This window comes from Theropithecus gelada, chromosome 15 (assembly GCF_003255815.1).
Source record: "Theropithecus gelada isolate Dixy chromosome 15, Tgel_1.0, whole genome shotgun sequence".
Lineage (NCBI taxonomy): Eukaryota > Metazoa > Chordata > Mammalia > Primates > Cercopithecidae > Theropithecus > Theropithecus gelada.
The window spans coordinates 83867409-83886790 of record NC_037683.1 but is presented as its reverse complement, the minus strand read 5'-3'; the positions used below and the strand labels follow the sequence as shown (position 1 = coordinate 83886790).

Here is a 19382-nt window from a genome sequence, read left to right as displayed (position 1 = left end):
TTGTTGTTTTCTTTATTTGTTTTAAGGTGTACACTTTTATTGAACTGGTCTCATCAGGTTTTTTGTTTTTTTTTTAATTAAAATGTATTATACTCTTACTTACCTGAGCCACCCTTAATTATCATTATTATTATTATTATTATTTTCTTTTTTTAGAAAAACAGGGCCTTGCTCTGTTGCCCAGGCTGGACTACAGTGGTGTGATCAGGGATCACTGCAGCCTTGACCTAGGCTGATGCAGTCCTTCAGCCTCAGCCTCCTGAGTAGCTGGGACTACATGTGCGAGCCACCACGCCTGGCTAACTTTCTTTTTTAATTTTCTTTTCTTTCTTTTTTTTTTTTTTGATGTACCACTTTAAAAACAAAGTCAAAAGAAACTACTGTAGACCTCAAACTGGTAGAGTCAATTTGAGACCCTTCCCTTGGAGACCAGAACCTGGTGTAACTTTCTCTTAACAGAGGTTAATAGCCAGTGGAGGTCAGGGTGGGAACTCACTGAATCCGCATCACACAGAATCAGGTACCTCTCACATTCACGAAAGTGAATTATTTTTAATCAGTTGTGCTGACAGTATGCCTCTTGCAAAAAGAACTAGCCCTAGAGGCCGGGCGCGGTGGGTCACGCCTGTAATCTCAGCACTTTGGGAGGCCGAGGTGCGCGGATCACGAGGTCAGCAGATCCAGACCTTTCTGGCTAACACGGTGAAACCCCATCTCTACTAAAAATACAAAAAAAAATTAGCCAGGCGTCGTGGCGGGAGCCTGTAGTCCCAGCTACTCGGGAGGCTGAGGCAGGAGAATGGCCTGAACCCGGGAGGCAGAGCTTGCAGTGAGCCAAGATCTCTCTACTGCACTCCAGTGTGGGCGACAGAGTGAGACTCAAGTCTCAAAAAAAAAAAAAAAAAAAAAAAACACAAACAAAAAAAAACTAGCCCTATATTCTTTCCTAGCTATGAAGATGGAAAACAACCACATCATTAATTCAGAGGGGGGGTAAACCAAGTTAATCAGACTCCAAGACCCATACTAATTGCTGACCAAGTAATGCCACAATATTCCATGGCTAAGGATCTCTGACTTGTTCCAGTCCCTAAAAATCTGTTCCGCACAGTTAATATTTCACAAAACCAAAAGGGCTTAGTTGCAAGCACAAAGAGCTAGAAATCAGGAGACTTGTGGTTTCTATTGAGTTCTGACATTATCTGTCTAATAAGATAAATAAGTCACTTTTCTGTATCTCAGTCTCCACATTTGTGAAGTGAGGGAAGAGAAACATGTCCTAAAAACCAAGCAGGGGCTCTGGAAAGAAAAAGAGCTAAGAATGGTGGGTTTTTATTAAAAGTTACACAAGTTAATGGTTTTTGTCTCCATTTATCTGAAAGTGGGTTAAAAATAGCTTCCAAATAAAGCAAAAAGAATTTATTTAGACTAAACTGCACCGGAGAAGTAGAGGAATTAAGAGATACGACAAGCAAAGATGGGATGTTTCAGTGGAAGAATCTCAGGGAGTAAAAATGCTATGCTGTAAAACCAGAACTTTTGTTAGCACTGCCTTTTTAAGATGAATTGGTCATAGTTAATGTATTGGATGGAAGAATTTTTAAACATCTGCCCCCAAAGTACGCTGCATCCAAAAAATATATATAACGAAACGAATTCTTACTCATTTGTGTTTATTCTTGGACTTATCCTGACATAATGGGGTTTTTAAAATTATAGACTCATACTGCGTTTATTCATCACCCCTGTCCTCTCATCCATAACTCAAATTTACTACCAGCAACACAAAATACAAAGATGTGTCCAGTTTCACTACAGCTCTTCGTGTTTACAAGTGTCGAGCGCTTGCTTTCGGAACGCCCTTCTGATTGGCCGAGCCAATGCCAGTGACATCAACCAACTTACTTTTGATTGGAAGGCTGGTTGCTGGGACTGTAGCGTTTGCAGGAAGTCACTTAACTGTTTGGGAGCTGGAAAACCGAAGCTGAAGTTCTCTTTTGCCATAGGAACGAGCGCAACTGACTAGGGAAGATGTGTCCCAGAGCTCCGCAAGCTGGAAAGTGAGCCAGGAGGCCCGGACCGATCACGAGACCGCGAGGCACTCCGAAAGTGTGCGGCTGCTCCTTCCCTGCCTCCCAGCTGTTACCCTTTTAAATGTCAGTGTTCGAGGCTGTAGGGGTAGCACGAGGCAGTGAAACGGAACAGTCGGATTGGCCGCACGCCTCAGTTCTAGACGCACCTCTCCACTGAAAGGCCGTTCTGACTGGCAGGGGGAGAAAGTAAACAGAGTTGAATCACCCTCCCCACTGGCCAATTGGAGGGGGTTTGGTTTGTGACGTGATGGGATTCTGCGAAATTGTTACTGAGCAAGAGAATGCCGGAACGGTGCGGACCGGCTGGAGCAGGGGCTCAGAAGCCGTCAGTGGACTCGGGAAAAAGTGTCTCTTAGACCTGGCGCTCGGCGGGGCCCTCGCCACCCGCGTGGGGGTGATCGGGTGAATGTCCTGGGGCTTTGGCTCGACGGAGAGGCAGCCGAGGGCGTGCACCTCTCTTGCAGTTTCCTCTCCCAGCGCCTCGGGGGCGTTTTCAGTCGAATAAACTTGCGACCGCCACGTGTGGCATCTTTCCAAGGGAGCCGGCTCAGAGGGGCCGGCGCGCCCGTCGGGGGATCGCGGCCCGCGCGGGGCAGGGGCGGCGGCTAGAGGCGGCGGCGCGGCGGAGCCCGGGGCCGTGGATGCTGCGTGCGGAGGCGCTGCCGGTTACGTAAAGATGAGGGGCTGAGGTCGCCTCGGCGCTCCTGCGAGTCGGAAGCGCCCCGCGCCTCCGCCCCCTTGGCCGCCGCGCCGTGCCGCGCCGCGCCGCGCCGCGCTCGTCGTCCGAGGCCAGGGCAGGGCGAGCCGAACCTCCGCAGCCACCGCCAAGTTTGGCCGCGCCGCCTGGGCTGCCGTCGCCCGCACCATGTCCGCGGCCGCCTACATGGACTTCGTGGCTGCCCAGTGTCTGGTTTCCATTTCGAACCGCGCTGCGGTGCCGGAGCATGGGGGCGCTCCGGACGCCGACCGGCTGCGACTACCTGAGCGCGAGGTGACCAAGGAGCACGGTGACCCGGGGGACACCTGGAAGGATTACTGCACGCTGGTCACCATCGCCAAGAGCTTGTTGGACCTGAACAAGTACCGACCCATCCAGACCCCCTCCGTGTGCAGCGACAGTCTGGAGAGTCCAGATGAGGATATGGGATCCGACAGCGACGTGACCACCGAATCTGGGTCGAGTCCTTCCCACAGCCCGGAGGAGAGACAGGATCCTGGCAGCGCGCCCAGCCCACTCTCCCTCCTCCACCCTGGAGTGGCTGCGAAGGGGAAACACGCCTCCGAAAAGAGGCACAAGTGCCCCTACAGTGGCTGTGGGAAAGTCTATGGAAAATCCTCCCATCTCAAAGCCCATTACAGAGTGCATACAGGTTAGCGGCGTCGCCCTCTCCCCCGGAGCTCTGGGGTTAGTTAACCTTTGGTCAGGCAGTGTTCCTGGGCGTTCGGGACACTGCACTCGGTCGAAAGGGTGCAAACATGTTGGATAAGATGCGGTTTAACTCTTTAAATAATTTAAATGTGCATTGGCGGAAAGCTCACTCTCTCCTTAATTGTCCCCGGCCTTCGGGAGCCACGGAGAGCCTTAAACTGGCGGGCAGAGCGAGTGCGGTGCGTGGCTTCGCGGGGAGTGGTGTCCGCCCCTCCCCTGTCCCGCCCCGCCCCCGGGACTCCCGCACCCCGCGACAGTGGGGCCACCCCACCTGGGAAAGACGCTGGCAGCGGGGAAGTCAGATGGCGTATCTTTTATTTAATTCCCTTGTTGGGTTGCAGAGAAGTGGTTGAAACCGAGGGGGGACGCGGCGCACTTTACTTCGAGCCTTTTAGGGATGACTAAGGACTCATTTAGCTGGATGCCTGCTACTTTTCTGGGCTTGCCAAGGTGGTTTTAAATTTGGCCAGGAGTCCCCCGAGAGGTTTAAAATAACCCTGCTTCAGGCAGCAGAGGAGTTTGATCAAGTAATGGTGGTTAACTTCACTCATTAGCCTTCCTAATGAGCCAGATTTCAGAGCTGAGGTGTTTTTTTTTTTTGGCCATGTGACTTAGGTCGCACCCTCCACCCCTGAATCAGGCGGTTTGCAGGGAGGTGTGGTCCTTGCCGGAGGTCAACCTTGGTAATGAATGTTGGGCGGTTCTGGAGGCCTCAGGGAATAGTTCCTCCCAGGGAGGATGAGAGGAAGGGCCGGACAAGAATGTGGCCAGAAAGACATCTATCTGCCTTTTAAAATGGGCGTTGGAGACTTGCAGGGACTTGGGTCATCCAGTTCTCTTGGTTGTGTTTAACATGCACGGTGAAAGTTGGAAAGCATTCACATTTGGATATGCTGTCTGACCATCTTCCGAACGCTTCTCTCACAAACGCTATTCAGACGAGGTAGCGGGGCTTGGTCCTCTCAGATAAGCCTTTTGCTTCTGTCCTGTGACACCGTGTTTGAGGGGGTATTGTTGGAGTTAGTTGGAAAAGTGTTGTCATTTTTTGGTGTAATACTTCCATACTTTTAAGATGAGTCTTGGGCCTGTGGTTTAAAAATGATACACGGAAAAAAAAAATGATACTTGATTGGGGTTTTTTGTTTTGTTTTGCTTTCCTTTTTAAAAGAAAGGTCACGTAACTGCTTCTCATTCCATTTCCTTTGGAAACTTCTTCTTGTGGAGGTGGCTGCTGGCACCGGAATCAGACTGAATTTCCTCCATGGTTAATGCAAAATCAGGTTCTGTTTGGGGTCATCATCTAGGTTGCCATAAAGCAGCACGTTTTAAGGTTTGTGTCTGTAAGGTTGCTGAAAGGCATGTGCTTGTGTTGGGGGATGTGACCTTTAGTGTGGCTCTGGGGGTGAAGTAGGGGTGTATTAACCGGAGGATGTTACTCACCAACAGCTGCTGGGCGGGCCTGGCTGTGTCAGCCATGTTCCCCGAGTTCGGTTGTTCCCATCGGCACCCACTGCCACCTTGAGCAAAGACATTTTCTCCTTCAGGGCGCTGCCCAGTCGTGCAGCCAGGGAGGCCTGCAGTGCCTCTGTGAGCTGCCAGAGTCTGTCCGACTCAGGAATAGGGTTTCCAGCGTTCTGGGCCATTCGGCTGAGTGATTTTTCTCAGGCATTTATAGAAATGGCTGCTTATGTGTGCGTGCATGCGTGCTGCTCCTTAATTCTCCATAAGGCAAGTCATTCGGCTCAGCTGTTTCAGGAGAACCTTTTTCCCAGTCAGGAGTGGAAAACGAAGTGAGATGTTCATTCAGCTTTAAGTGCTACAGTCCTTTGAACCTAGGGGATATGGTGATTGCAGGTGTCTATGTTTTGGGGATCTCTAATCTTAGTGCATGGTTGAACAAAACCTCAGCCTGGGTTAATATTGTCAGAAGTGTCTTCCTGCTAGAGAAGGTATGTGTTAAGGTTACTTTAAATAAGAGACTTGGAGGTCTTATGCATTTGGAAGTTTCAGATACAACTTCAATTTAAATTGACTTTAGGGTAGGGTAAGGAGCTTTCCTAATTTTCTTTCTGCTGGTGTTAAATCAAGAAGGTGGGCAGAGATGGCATTTGGAATGTCTGCATTCTGTGAAGATTTTAAGAGCTGAACTCCCTGCCACACCCCCTTGTTCAGTGCTGCTAACGTTCCTGTAAGAAACCCTCCAGCTTGCTCACTTCCTTATAGAGACACATACAGCTGCCACTTCCATAGACCACTTCTACACCAGCTTTAGAAGTTGAATCATTCAAACAGATTTTCTTCTAATTCAGTGCTGCTACTTCTGTAGTGTGCTGGGAGGAAAGACACAGTTGAAGCCGACTGAGCTGGGTTCTGATTTGTCCTATTGTGTTCTCGTTTGAGACCATAAGCAAGTTACTTTAATTCAGAGTTTGCAAACTGGAGGCTTCCTGCTGAATTTGCTTTGCAGATTTGTTTGGCTTGGCCAACACAGGGTTTATAAAAATTTAATTAGTTACCAACATCTAAAAATCAGAGGATTATGGCATGAGTCCAGATTTCTGACTTATCTGGAAAAATCAAAAGATCTGGCAAAACTGGGCCTGAATTCCAGCCTAGCAACAATTGGCTTGAACTGATCATGATATGGGGGCAGTACCTCGTATTTGAATAATTTACATGATGTCTTTTAGCCTTTAAGTTTGCAACCTCTGCTTTGTTTAAGCCTCACTTTCTTAATCCACAAGATAGGGCTACTGTCCTCAAGTCACAGGTTCTTGTGCAAAGATAACATCTATAAAGCACCTAGTAGGGTTCCACACACAGTAGCCCCTTGAGAAATGCTGGGTCCTGTAGTTTGTGTATAATATACAGAACTTCACCTCAAACATCAGGAAACACTGGATAAACTTGTTTTTTGTTGTTGTTGTTGTTTTCTTTTTGAGACGAGTGTCGCCCTGTTGCCCAGGCTGGAGTGCAGCGGTGGGATCTTGGCTCACTGCAAGCTCCGCCTCCCGGGTTACGCCATTCTCCTGCCTCAGCCTCCTGAGTAGCTGGGACTACAGGCGCCCGCCACCTCGCCCGGCTAATTTTTTTATATTTTTAATAGAGACGGGGTTTTACCGTGTTAGCCAGGAAGGTCTCGATCCTCCTGATCTTGTGATCCGCCCGCCTTGGCCTCCCAAAGTGCTGGGATTATGGGCGTGAGCCACTACGCCCGGCAGATAAACTTATTTTTAAGCAGTATGTTAATTTACATTTTCAAATAGTGTGTTCAGTTTGTTTTTCTTCAACCAGACCAGATCTTTTCTGGTGCCATACCTCTAAAGTTTAAGCAGTGGATCCATTGTTAATCTAAAGAAAAAAAGATGCAACAAATATACTGTTTTTCCTGTTTCCAGACTTTTTGGACACTTTATGATGTATTTGTACTGTTTCAGATTAATTTTAGAACTATTGGAGTATTTTATGTGAAAATATATCAAGCATATTATTTGAAAATGTAATTAACATGAAGTTTATCCTAAATCTCCTGACTTTGTGCATACCCTTCACATAGAGTATGGGCAGATTTTGGGGGGTGGGTGGTAAAGGCAGTGTTATCGTTTGGAGAAGGAAACGACTACATTCTAATTCCAGCTCAGAAGTCATCAGAACAGGCTGATGTTGAATCATGCTGGGTTGATATCCGGATGATAGAAACCTTAGGCCTTGTTTCTATGCCAGGTGCCATCTTACTCTCTTTTTGGAGGGACTTAAGTCAGCCATCGCCAAGTGTTGACAATGGGTTGAGTTTGATAACACTGATTATAGGATTCTGAAGATGAGAAAACCCCAAATTCCAACATCACACCCGTGTTCTATGAAAAAATATTTTTGTGTATATATATTCCGTGTGTGTGTGTGTGTGTATATATATATATATAGTGCAAAAAGAGGCTCATATAAAAAACGAGGAGAGATGGGAGCTACAAAAGCCCGAGTGGCGGCTTGTGCTTCTCCTTAGCCTCTTCGAACACATTCTTGGGATCCTTGGCATACTTGGTGTGAGGGACCTGGACAGCCTCTGTTAGTAGAAGTTGTCCTCCAATATGGAAAACAGATTTTTTTGGCCCCTCTAGGAATGTTCATCACTGGCCAACTCTAACTTAGGTGGGAATTTGCTTAAAGGCATGAGGTTGCCCTGAGCTTCCTGCACTCTTCTCCCTTAATTACTGTAAAAGGCTTTGGAGTCAACTGTTTGGTCAAGGAGAGTCTGATGTCATCAGAGGTATGAGGAAAAACTCACCTTCATTGCCTGGGAGGTGGGGCCTTAGAGACAGGGCAAGGCTTTGCCCTAGACTAGGGAGCCTTAGCTTGCTTGGCCGCCCATTAAGTAGGCCCTGCCCAGCCCTTACTGCCATTTCTTCTCTTCGTAAGTAGAATGGAAGCCCTGTGCCTGGATCCTCAGGGACACATTATCTCTACCCCATTTTTCTTTCCAGAGGGCTCCCCAAAGTGATGTGGAATGGCATTTCATAACCCAACTTGCTTCATCCAACATAGATTTACAACTAGGCCTGAGTGGGGCTTGCACAGGTAGCCATTTCTCTACCCGTTTCCCATAATTGACCCCTCCATTACTGATTCTCCTGCCTCAGCCTCCAGAGTAACTGGGATTATGGGTGTGTGCCACCACACCCGACTAATTTTTTGCATTTTTAGTAGAGACAGGGTTTCACCATGTTGGCCAGGCTAGTCTCAAACTCCTGACTTCAAGTGATCTGCTCACCTCGGCCTCCCAAAGTTCTGGGCTTACAGGCGTGAGCCACTGTGCCTGGCCTCCCCCATTACATTTTAATTCCACAGATACACTTGAGCTGTTTATGGACTATGCCCCTTTCTGAAAGCGACAAATCATTGTAATAGCTAAGACTTTTTTCACCTGTCACACAACCAATTTTTGCCCCCTGGGAGATGATACTGCCCCACCCCACTCAGCAATAGGAGTGATATCAAGTATCCTGTTAGGTAAGAATAACAAGCTATGCAAAAGGCTGCATACACATAGCTTCTAGCTATAGAAGATGGGTTTCTAAGGCTGCAAGGGTTTGCTATAGGGTTTGCTTCTGGGTTTTAGACAAGAGGCTAAAACTCCCTTGAATCAAGTGAAAGATGCCCAGACTATTCTTCAGCCCGAGCTTCCTGCAGAAATCTGACCCTGGGGCTGTAGGCTGTCAGGACCCTACAGTTCTTATTGCTAGTGGCAAGGTAGGAGCCACCAGTTGCCTTTCTTCCCTCATTTCCTGCGTGTCCTGTGTCATCCTCCATCTATCTGCCCTAGCAAAAACAAACTCAGGGAGCCTCTGAGAATCTTCTGCTGGCAAGATTACTGTTTCACAATAGAAAACACAAGTGGGGTCAGATTACAGAGTACACACACTGTTTCCCTTGATTTTCCTCTCACATCTTCTGTGGGTGGTAAGAAGAGAGAGGGCAAGGATATAAGTGGGTTCCTGCGTGAGAGAGGGAGATACCAGAGTAAATACAGGGCTGCTTGAATGGTGACACCCCATTACCTTCAGACACAAAGATGTAAGCTGAGGGAAATGAATTCTTGGATTCTGAACATGAGGGTCAGATTTACATTCCTGTCTCAATTGTTGACGCTTATCCCAAGGACTAGTCATTCTGCAACATCTGTGGGAAATTCCCAGATTGAACTTCCCAGGGAGAAACATCATATGACATTGGGAAAATGACTGACAATGGTTTTCCTTAATAAGTTCATTGAGAAGAAAAGTGGGCGGATGATTTCCCGGTCTTCACTCTTTCAGAAGCCCCTAAAACAATCTGACATGCTCTAGTTGGAGCCTGCTTTCTATCCCATCAGTTTGATTTCTGAATGCCTTATGATCATTACCATTCTTCATTAAAAAAAAAAAAAAAAGCTTTGTCGCATTTGTTAGTCTTGACTTCCAAATTTTTCGTGTTCTTTTTTTTTTTTTTTTTTTTTTCCTCTCTCTCTCTCTTTCCCCTTGGCTGTTCTCAGGCTTGGAGAAAAAGCTTGTAGCATGCCATTCCTTCCTCCACTGCTAGAATCCTCCCCCACATCCGACCCTCCCACCTTTTCCTAATGTTTCTCCAGCAAGCCCAGCGCCCACTGAAGAGCGTAAATTAGTGCCTAGTAATTGGTACAAAGGCACTTTCTGTTTCTATGCAACACACGCAGAAAGGAGGGGCAAAAGGAAGACGAAGAAAAAAACCCCACAGATGGTTAAAAAGGGAAAGAAGTGAGATCCTCTTTCAGTGGTCTTTGAGCAATCCTGGCTCTCTCTCTCCGCCCCACTTTTTGTTGGAAGTTAGTCACAGGCCTAGGCTTAACTCAGAGCACTTGGTGGCAGCAGTTGTTAGTATCAAAAGAATAGCACTTGGAGGTTGGAAGTGACCTTGGGAGGTCATCACATCCATCATTTTGTCTTTAAGAAAGCACATCCCCACCCTCTCTCAGAGAGATGGGGATTATTCTCTTGAAACGTTTTGGGGGGACTTGGAGGGCTTCGAAGCACACTACCAGGGTTCAAAGGCCACCTCTCTGCCTTGACTAGCATGGGAGTGGTCATACTGTGTAATCTCCCAGAGCCTCACCAGCTCATGAGGGTACTAGACAGTTGGAAGCATTTGTCAGCAGAACATGCTAAAGCCCCTAGCTTCAAGCTTGGCTCTGTGGGTGCCTAGGAATTTTTCCTTCCTTTTGAATTCTTTGCAGTACTTTCATTTGAATTCTTTTTCCCCCCTTGCTCTCCTGGGACTTCAGTCTATGGTTAACATTTTTCTTTTTCACCTTAAAGAGCTGCTTCATGGAATTAACCAAGTGAAAGGGCAGAGGTGGAGTTAGGTGGGGTGGCCTATGCCCTTTTTATGGGAGCAGCACTCTCTGAAACAGTCCAAGGCAGAGCTGCTGAGAGGTTTCCTACCACTGCCTACCTGGAATCCTCCTGAAACTTTAATACCTTTTTGATGCATTAAGGCCACGAGTAAACATTTGTTTTATCCCAGCCTCAAGCAGTCCCCTCAGCAAATAATAGGACTAACATTATTATTCATAAGAATGTGATCCCCACTGAAGGAGTGAGATGCACCCAATTTTTTTTTTTTAAATACGTGGTACCTTCCCAGGGCATTCATTGCTGTGTGTGTCCAAAGCCTTTTTGATGGTGTGCCCGAAGGCTTCTCTTTTAATCTCAGTTTCTAGTGTGGCATAATTGACTTCAGAATCCTGAGATGAGAATTGAAGAATCTGGATCTGAAATCTAAAGGTTCTAGAGCTGAGAGAACCAGTTTGCTCACGATCTAAGCCAGAGCTGCTGCTACTGGGCCTTTGAATTTGTTTATTTTTTTAATGAAACTGAGAATGATCACAAATTTGAACAGGAAAAGGGAATCTAGGAGAATTTGAACAGGAGAAAGACCAATCCTTAACTGGCCAGATTGAGTCTTTTTAAAAAGTGGGGGCATTTATTTAAATAAGAGACGGGAGCTTAAGCCATACAAAATTAATGACAAGGATTTGAAATGCAGTCCGTGGTGTTATGTCTTCAATGAAGTTTGAACATTTTTCCAAGCAGAGCCTCCGTCGTTATGGAAGGGAGTGCCTCCCAAAGGGCCTGACTTGAACCAAAGTGGGAACCAGTGGAATAGGCAAGGGACAAAAACACCAAAGTCTCTCTTTGGACATTTTAGAACTGGGAGCAAAGTTACAGATCATCTTGGCCCAAAGAAATAGAGGGAGAAGAAAAGGTTTCACCATCTCTCTCTTCCAGAGAGCTAGCTGTGATAAGACAGGCAGTTAGAAAGGAAGAGTAAGGCCTGACCCATTTCATATTGAACAACCGAGACTGAGGAACTGGAATGTGAGGGGCCTTTACCTTCAGTACAGAGACAGTAGACAGAGTCGTCAGAGCACAGGCCTTCGGGTCCCTCAGACATGGGTTTTTGAATCCTGTCTTCACCATTCTATTTATGACAACTCACGCTCCACTTACCTTCTCTGAGCCTCAGGTTTCTCATCTGTAAAATGGAGCTCAGTAATTACATATTTATGAAGTTGTTATGAGGCTTAATTCAGACGAGGTGTTTAAATCATTTAGCACACTATTATAATTAAAAATAAAGAATTTATATGAGTGTCCAGGAAACCCCTGATTCCTAGAATTTTTGTTTAGAATTCCAGATTAGTCCAGCACTGCCTCATTCACTTAAATTATTTATTATTATTATTATCATTATTATTATTATTATTTTGAGACTGAGTCTCTGTCACCAAGGCTGGAGTGCAATGGCATGAAGGATCTTGGCTCACCACAGCCTCTGCACTCTCCCCCTACTTCCCCCTGCCCCCCACTCAAGCAATCCTCCCACCTCAGCCTCCCAAGTAACTGGGACCACAGATGCACACCACCACGCCCAGCCTATTTTTGTATGCTTTGTAGAGACTGGGTTTCACTATGTTGTCCAGGCTGGTCTCAAACTTCTGAGCTCAAGCCATTTGCCCACCTCAGCCTCCCAAAGTGTTAGGATTACAGGTGTGAGCCACTGCGCCTGGCCATCTCATTCACTTAAATTATTTATTGAGTGACTTACCTGCAAAAAGCTATGTAAAATGCTGGTACCAGGCACCTTGGATTTTGTGACTAATAGTGATGATAATGATAATATCTAACATTTATTATATGTCTGGTTCCAAGCTAAATGGTTTACATGCATTGTCACATTTAAACTCAACAGCAATCCTGTGAGATAGAAAGGTGCTATTCTTCTCATTTAATAGGAGGAACCAGACTGGGAGTTGGTTAACCTAGTTCAAGGTTACACTGGAATTTTCCTAGTCTGTCTCTAGGTGGGTGGAGTTGGGCATGAGTGCTTGCTGATCTGGACCCCTTGGGTTTCCGCCAGTGGGAAGAGACCCTGTGTTTTACGTGGTTCTCTTGGGTTTGGTCCCAGAGCCACCAGTCTTCAGCTGTCTACTCTTTTGTTGTTCTAACTCTGGCTCGTGGTTGGTTTTCACGAACCTCAGTTAGGAGTGTCAGCAGAAATCTTGGACTCTGACCACACCTACTCTGTATTTTCCATAGTTATCCAGAAGCTGCTTCCTTCCTGTTGAAAAATAACCTGGTTGTGGGCCCGAAGCTGTATTAGTCAGGACAACAGAATCCAAACAGGGACTGGCTTAATAAAAAAAAAAAATGAAACTTTATTGGTTCAGGTTACAAACACATCTAGGGGTAGCTCTCGTTTCGGTGTCTGTGGCTACAGGCACTCAGTGTCTGCCTCTCTATGGCTCCGTTTTGCTGCCTTTTGCTATGGCCTCATTCGTGGGGTTGGCAGGGCTGTCTCCAAATAGTGGCGAGATGGCTGCCCACAGTTCCAGACTCATATCCTGCCACTTAAGCCCCAAGGAGAGACAGTTTTCCATTCGCAATGATTCCAGCAAAAGTTCCAGGCTTTAAGCTCTATGACTAGTTCAGATTGTGTGCCCCATCCCTGAAATGAATCACTATGGCATGACTGGGTCACATCCAATCTCTGGGTCTGGAGGTGTGGGGTCACCCTCCCTGGAATTACATGTACCCAGAATGGGGAAGGAGTTGTTGCCAAAAGGAAATTTAATGTGTTAGTTATTCGTCAAAAGGGAACAAATGCCAGACAGGCAAAACCCACACCTATTCACTCCATCGTCCCATTTAGTTAGTTATTTATTTCTATTTGTATTTTTTTGGGACAAAATCTCGCCCTGCTGTCCAGGCTGGAGTGCAGCAGCACGATCTCGGCTCGCTGCAACCTCTGCCTCACGGGTTTAAGCCATTCTGGTGCCTCAGCCTCCCGAATAGCTGGGATTACAACCACATACCACCATGCCAGGCTAATTTTTGTATTTTTAGTAGAGATGGGGTTTCACCAGGTTGGCCAGGCTTGTCTTGAACTCCTGACCTCAGGTGATCCACCCCGCTCAGCCTCCCAAAGTGCTGGAATTACCCGTGTGAGCCGCCATGCCTGGCTATCATCCCATTTAGAACTACCAATAGGATTTTCCAAAGAACAGAGTTTGACAAAATGAGAGGCAAACAGTGTGATAATTTTTTTTTCTATATATTTTTCTTTCTTTTGATGGGAAAGAGCTCTGAACTATCTCTGGAGTTCAGCCTGAAAGACAGATAGGCCATAAGTGAAGGTACAGAAGGGTCTTTGCAGAAGATAGATGGTTTTGACAGGTATTACATATGCTTAGGCAAACACCCACTGGCCCTCCTGAGTGGATGTTCTAGAAGCCGATACCAACAGCCTCACATGGAACAAGTATAACAGCAGCAGGGTGAACTTCAAAGCCTTTGACTTAGTTTTAATTCCAGCCTGTCCATTTTAATGTCCAGAGAAACAAATCATGTTTACAGGAACATTTATTACCCTATGTGCTAATAGATAAAAGCCTAGTCTGTACAAAGACGAGCTGTTTATATGGCAGTTCCCATTGAGGTTCGGAAATGTATTCAGTGTGCACAGTGCCCAAGAAAAACACTGTAATAAATCATAAGAGGCAAAAAGTCGAGCTTAAAAACAACAAAAACGCATAAAAGTGACTTAACTCCCTGTGCTACCGTAATTCTACAGTAGTTTTGTACCATTACCATTTTAATGAAAATAAGCAGAATGACAACCAAGCAGCTGGCTTTCTCTCGTATTGCAATCTATAGTCATGGCCAGCCCCAAAATGCTTGTTCACTGAGCATTATCGCACTGAAGTGGGGGTTCCCAGTGTGAAAAACACAGGCTATTTTCTCTAACCTGAGGCATTTCTTTTTCTTTTTTTTCCTAATTGATTTTATTTTATTTATTTTTTTAATTTTTTAAATTTTTTTTTTTTTGAGACCCGGAGTCTCACTCTGTCGCCCAGGCTGGGGTGCAGTGGCCAGATCTCAGCTCACTGCAAGCTCCGCCTCCTGGGTTTATGCCATTCTCCTGCCTCAGCCTCCCGAGTAGCCGGGACTACAGGTGCCCGCCACCTCGCCCGGCTAGTTTTTTGTATTTTTTAGTAGAGACGGGGTTTCACCGTGTTAGCCAGGATGGTCTCGATCTCCTGACCTCGTGATCCGCCCGTCTCGGCCTCCCAAAGTGGTGGGATTACAGGCTTGAACCACCGCGCCTGGCCTTTTTTTTTTTTTTTTTTGAGACAGTCTCACTCTGTCTCAGTTGCCCAGGCTGGAGTGCTGTGGCATGATCTTGCTCACTGCAACCTCCGCCTCCCAGATTCAAGCAATTCTCCTGCCTCAGCCTCCTGAGTAGCTGGGACTACAGGCACATGCCACTACATCCAGCTAATTTTTGTATTTTTAGTAGAGACGGGGTTTACTATGTTGGCCAGGCTGGTCTCGAACTCCTGGCCTCATGTGATCCACCCACCTTGCCCTCCCAAAGTGCTGGGATTACAGGCGTGAGCCACTGCAGCCAGACTAATTTTTTTTTTTTTTTTTTTTTTTGGTAACGGAGTCTTGCTCTGTTGCCCTGACTAGAGTGCAGTGGTGCAATCTCTGCTCACTGCAACCTCCGCCTCCCGGGTTCACATGATTCTCCTACCTCAGCCTCCCAAGTAGCTGGGATTACGGGTGCCAGCCACCACACCCAGCTAATTTTTGTATTTTTAGTAGAGACAGGGTTTCATCATGTTGGCCAGGCTGGTCTCGAACTTCTGACCTTAAGTGATTTACCCGCCTCGGCCTTCCAAAGTGCTGGGATTACAGGCGTGAGCCACAGCACCTAGCTAATTTTTGTATTTATAGTAGAGAACGGGGTTTCACCATGTTGGCCAGGCTGGATTTCTTGAGACAGGGTCTCGCTCTGTTGCCCAGGCTGGAGTACAGTGGCACAATCATAGCTCATTGCATCCTTAAGGTCCTTGGCTCAAGTGATCTCTCACCTAGGTCTCCTGAATAGCTGGGACCACAAGCACGCACCATCATGCCCAGCTAATTAAAAAAAAAAAAGTTTTTATTTTTCTTTTAGAGATGAGATTTTGCTATATTGCTCAGGCTGGTCTCGAACTCCTGGCCTCAAGTGATCCTCCTGCCCCAGTCTCCCAAACTGTTGAGATTACAGGCGTACACCCAGCCTAACCGAGGCATTTCTTCTCAAAGCCCTGCTTGCTCCTAATTTTCAAAACATGCCCAAAGGCATACATGCCTTTAAAACAACTTAATAAAAACGCATAAAAGTGACTTATGCCTTTGGGCATGTTTTGAAGGGAATACATGCCCAAAGAGGGGACTGTGTTCCTTTTCTGAGATCTCCGGGGGAGGGTTGAGTGGGGGCTGTTTTGTGAAGGGTGGACAGCTCCGACCTGCAGTTCTTTATGGTCTTTGGTGCCAAACACCAAGCCATGTGACTTAGTGGCTCACTTCATCCCAGGAGTAGAAGGGTTAAAAGCTTGAAAAGCTGCTGGTGGCCCATGTGGCAGGTCTGAGTAGGATTTATGGTCACTGCAGCCATACTGTGGTGTGGGGTTACGTACCATACAGTGTGCATACAGTGTGCAGAGGTTGAGCCCAGAGGGAAAAAGCTGGATGAAACACTTGTTGGAGTGGCTCTCAGCTCACTGCAAGCTCCGCCTCCCGGGTTCAGGCCATTCTCCGGCCTCAGCCTCCCGAGTAGCTGGGACTACAGGCGCCTGCCACCTCGCCTGGCTAAGTTTTTGTATTTTTAGTAGAGACGGGGTTTCACTGTGTTAGCCAGGATGGTCTCGATCTCCTGACCTCGTGATCCGCCCGTCTCGGCCTCCCAAAGTGCTGGGATTACAGGCTTGAGCCACCGCGCCCGGCCGTGGCATCACTTTTCACCATGAGTCCTTATGAATGCCACAGCCCAGCAGGTAGAGTAGATGTTGACTAATCAGGCATCGGTCTCTCCATTTCTGCTGCTGGGGGACAATCATTTTCTTGGCAATTCAGGGTCTCAGTTACTTCTGTATTAAATTATATTCTCTTTTGGCTAAATGTTTGCAAAATCAGGTTCTCTCTGTCTGATTTGGGGTCCCTTGCCTTTCCTTCCCCTGTTTCAGCTTCATGGGAGAGCCATCCATGTTGCATGCTGTCCTTTGACTTTGTGATGATGTCCACTGAGATGTCTGTCATGCACTTGCCTGTGTCCCCATCCTCACAGGCTGACATCAGTGGCTCTAGGTGTTAGATCCTTGCATTGTGACCCAGTCCTCTTGTAGATTTCTCCAACAGCACAGTTTTGGGCTCAGGAACTCCGTCCTTTTCCCCACCCTGCGCTTAGAAAGGTGCACGCACTGAGACCCCTCTCAGCTGTAGCTCCCCAACTCGTCAGGTGTCACGGCCTGTGCAGGGCTTCCAAGAGGGCCTTATTTGCATAAGACACCTCTGTGTCTCTAATACAGCCCTACCAGCTCTTTCTCTTTTTCTTTTTCTGCCCCTCATGTCTTAGTTGGAAGATCTGGCAAATTGAGAGTTTTTCAAGCTCACGGACTTTTTTTTTTTTTAAACCAGAAAATAAACACCAACTTTATTAATATAATAGCAACAGAAAGAGTTTCCAATTTCTCAAAAGGAAAATGACATGACACCAGCACAAGTGTTAAATGAGTTTTCTAAATGCTACTTTGAAAATTAAAGCTCAGTGGCAACTTATTTATTCTAAACTATGTCTGACCACCCCCCTCCCCCGAGGCAACGCATATGGAAGGAAGGGCCTGGAAGGCAGAGAATTAGAAAAAAAGGCACTGTGAAAGGTCAGTCTCTGTGCTTTTAGTTTGAGTCTGGGCTCTTCTTTCACATCTAATCCCATTTTGTGCATAAAACTGAAGGAGCAATTTGAAACCTGGTTTTAATTTGGTCACACACTGTTGTGCGGGGCGTCCTTGGGCACGTCATCTGCCCTCTGAGTTGGCTTCATCTAAAACATGACAGGTTTGAATTCCCTGGTGATAAAAATCATCAAAAATGCAAAGATTCCAAGAATCTGTTCTTGGGATAGCTTTGCCATTAGGCATTTATATCTTGTTCAATATTTAATGCCTAGGTGGATATTTATTATCTATCTTTCCCACAATTAGCTGGACAGAGGCAGCAGAGTCTGGGATGGTGGGAATTACCTAGTCTGGGCCAGGATCTGGTCTTTGAAGGGCTAGCTGTGTGGTTGTGGGGAGGTTGCATCATCTCTCTGGGCCTTTGGAGGATCACTAAGATTTCATCCACCTCTAAATTCTGTGACTCTGACTTATATGGTCTTTTATCACACTACACCACCAGGCAGATCTTCATTGTATTAAAAATGTATGTTTAGGGTCCACATTTTGCCTCTGCACTATTTTTAGTTTTCAGGCAGGGCCATATAACTGAGACTTCAAGACCGCTCTTGGCCAGGTGCAGTGGCTCATGCCTGTAATCCCAGCACTTTGGAAGGCCGAGGCAGGAGGATTACTTGAGCCCAGGAGTTTGAGACCAGCCTGGACTACATAGTGAGACCCCTGTCTATACAAAAAATAAGCAAAATTAGCTGGGTGTGGTGGCATGCACCTGTGGTCCAGCTACTTGGGAGGCTGAGGTGGGAGGATCACTGGAGCCTGGGAGGTTGAGGCTGCAGTGAGCTGAGATCATGTCACTGGGTGACGGAGCAAGACCTTGCCTCACAGGAAAAAAAAAAAAATGTATAGCTTTTACTGAATCAAGAACCTAAAGAGTCAAGAATCTGTTGTCAGCCGGGCACGGTGGCTCATGCTTGTAATCTCAGCACTTTGGGAGGCCAAGGCAGGAGGATCACCTGAGGTCAGGAGTTCAAGACCAGCCTGGCCAGCATGGTGAAACCCTGTCTCTACTAAAAATACAAAAATTAGCTGGGCATGGTGGCAGGTGCCTGTAATCCCAGCTACTTGGGAGGCTGAGACACAAGAATTGCTTGAACCTGGGAGGCGGAGGTTGCAGTGAGCCGAGATCGCGCCACTGCACTCCAGCCTGGGTGACAGAGCGAGACTCCATCTCAAAAAAAAAAAAAAATTCTGTTGTCTGCTGTCTTTTGTTTGAGGTCTGCTGGGACCGCATGTGCTATCTCACAGATAGTTGAGTTGGGAACGTGTGAATGATATTTGGATAGGCTTGCTTCTTAGACTCCAGCATGCTTAAATGAGGAAGTGCTGCTTACAGATGTCACAGACACACCCACTTACCATTTCAGAACCTAAAGCATAGGACAAGTTGCTTTCTACAGATAAACACAGAGATCCACAAGTAAAATCTCACACCTAAGCCCTACACTGTCTCTGTTGTATCAACAAATAAAATATAAACGGAAGCCAAATCACAAAAAGGATTCAGTGAGAGGTCAGAAGCAAATGGTAGTAATATGATGGGATGGCATTCAGGCAAGATTATTCTTACAAAGCCTATCCAACATTTTTATTCATTCAAAACATCTATATGCAAAGCAATATTTCTGCTAAACAGGAGACTTTTGAATGAATGATTTTTGAGGTCAGTGTTCATTGAAATGATGTATGCAGAAAAATGTGGACTCGTCTGTACCCAGGAACGGCCTGCACACCTCTTCTGTAATGTGTATTGGTGGTTCTGCACATGAGGGTAATAATGGAGAACGGGAAAAAAGCAACTGTTCATGTTTCATACCTGCATGTCGGCATTGCTTTTTGGTGGGGAGGGAAGCCAGATGGTGATGGACAATGGGGTGCTTGAGGCCTAGGGTCAGGGCAGGTCTGTGTGGATGCATGCCCCACCAGCCTGGCCCATGAAAAAATGCTTGGACTCAAATCTTTGCACTTCTTCACGATCTGACTCCTCATCTGCTTTCTAACAAGGATG

At 46.6% G+C, this 19382-nt stretch overlaps 1 protein-coding gene across 1 annotated transcript in view; it reads left to right on the top strand.

The window, feature by feature from the left end:
• The first annotated feature begins 1662 nt into the window (after nt 1–1662).
• Nucleotides 1663–19382, top strand: part of KLF9 (Kruppel like factor 9) — a 30741-nt gene continuing 13021 nt past the window's right edge. The window contains exon 1 of the mRNA XM_025360085.1: nt 1663–3463. Coding sequence (XP_025215870.1) covers nt 2959–3463 — 505 coding nt within the window. The 5' untranslated portion in view covers nt 1663–2958. The remainder of the gene's footprint in view (nt 3464–19382) is intronic.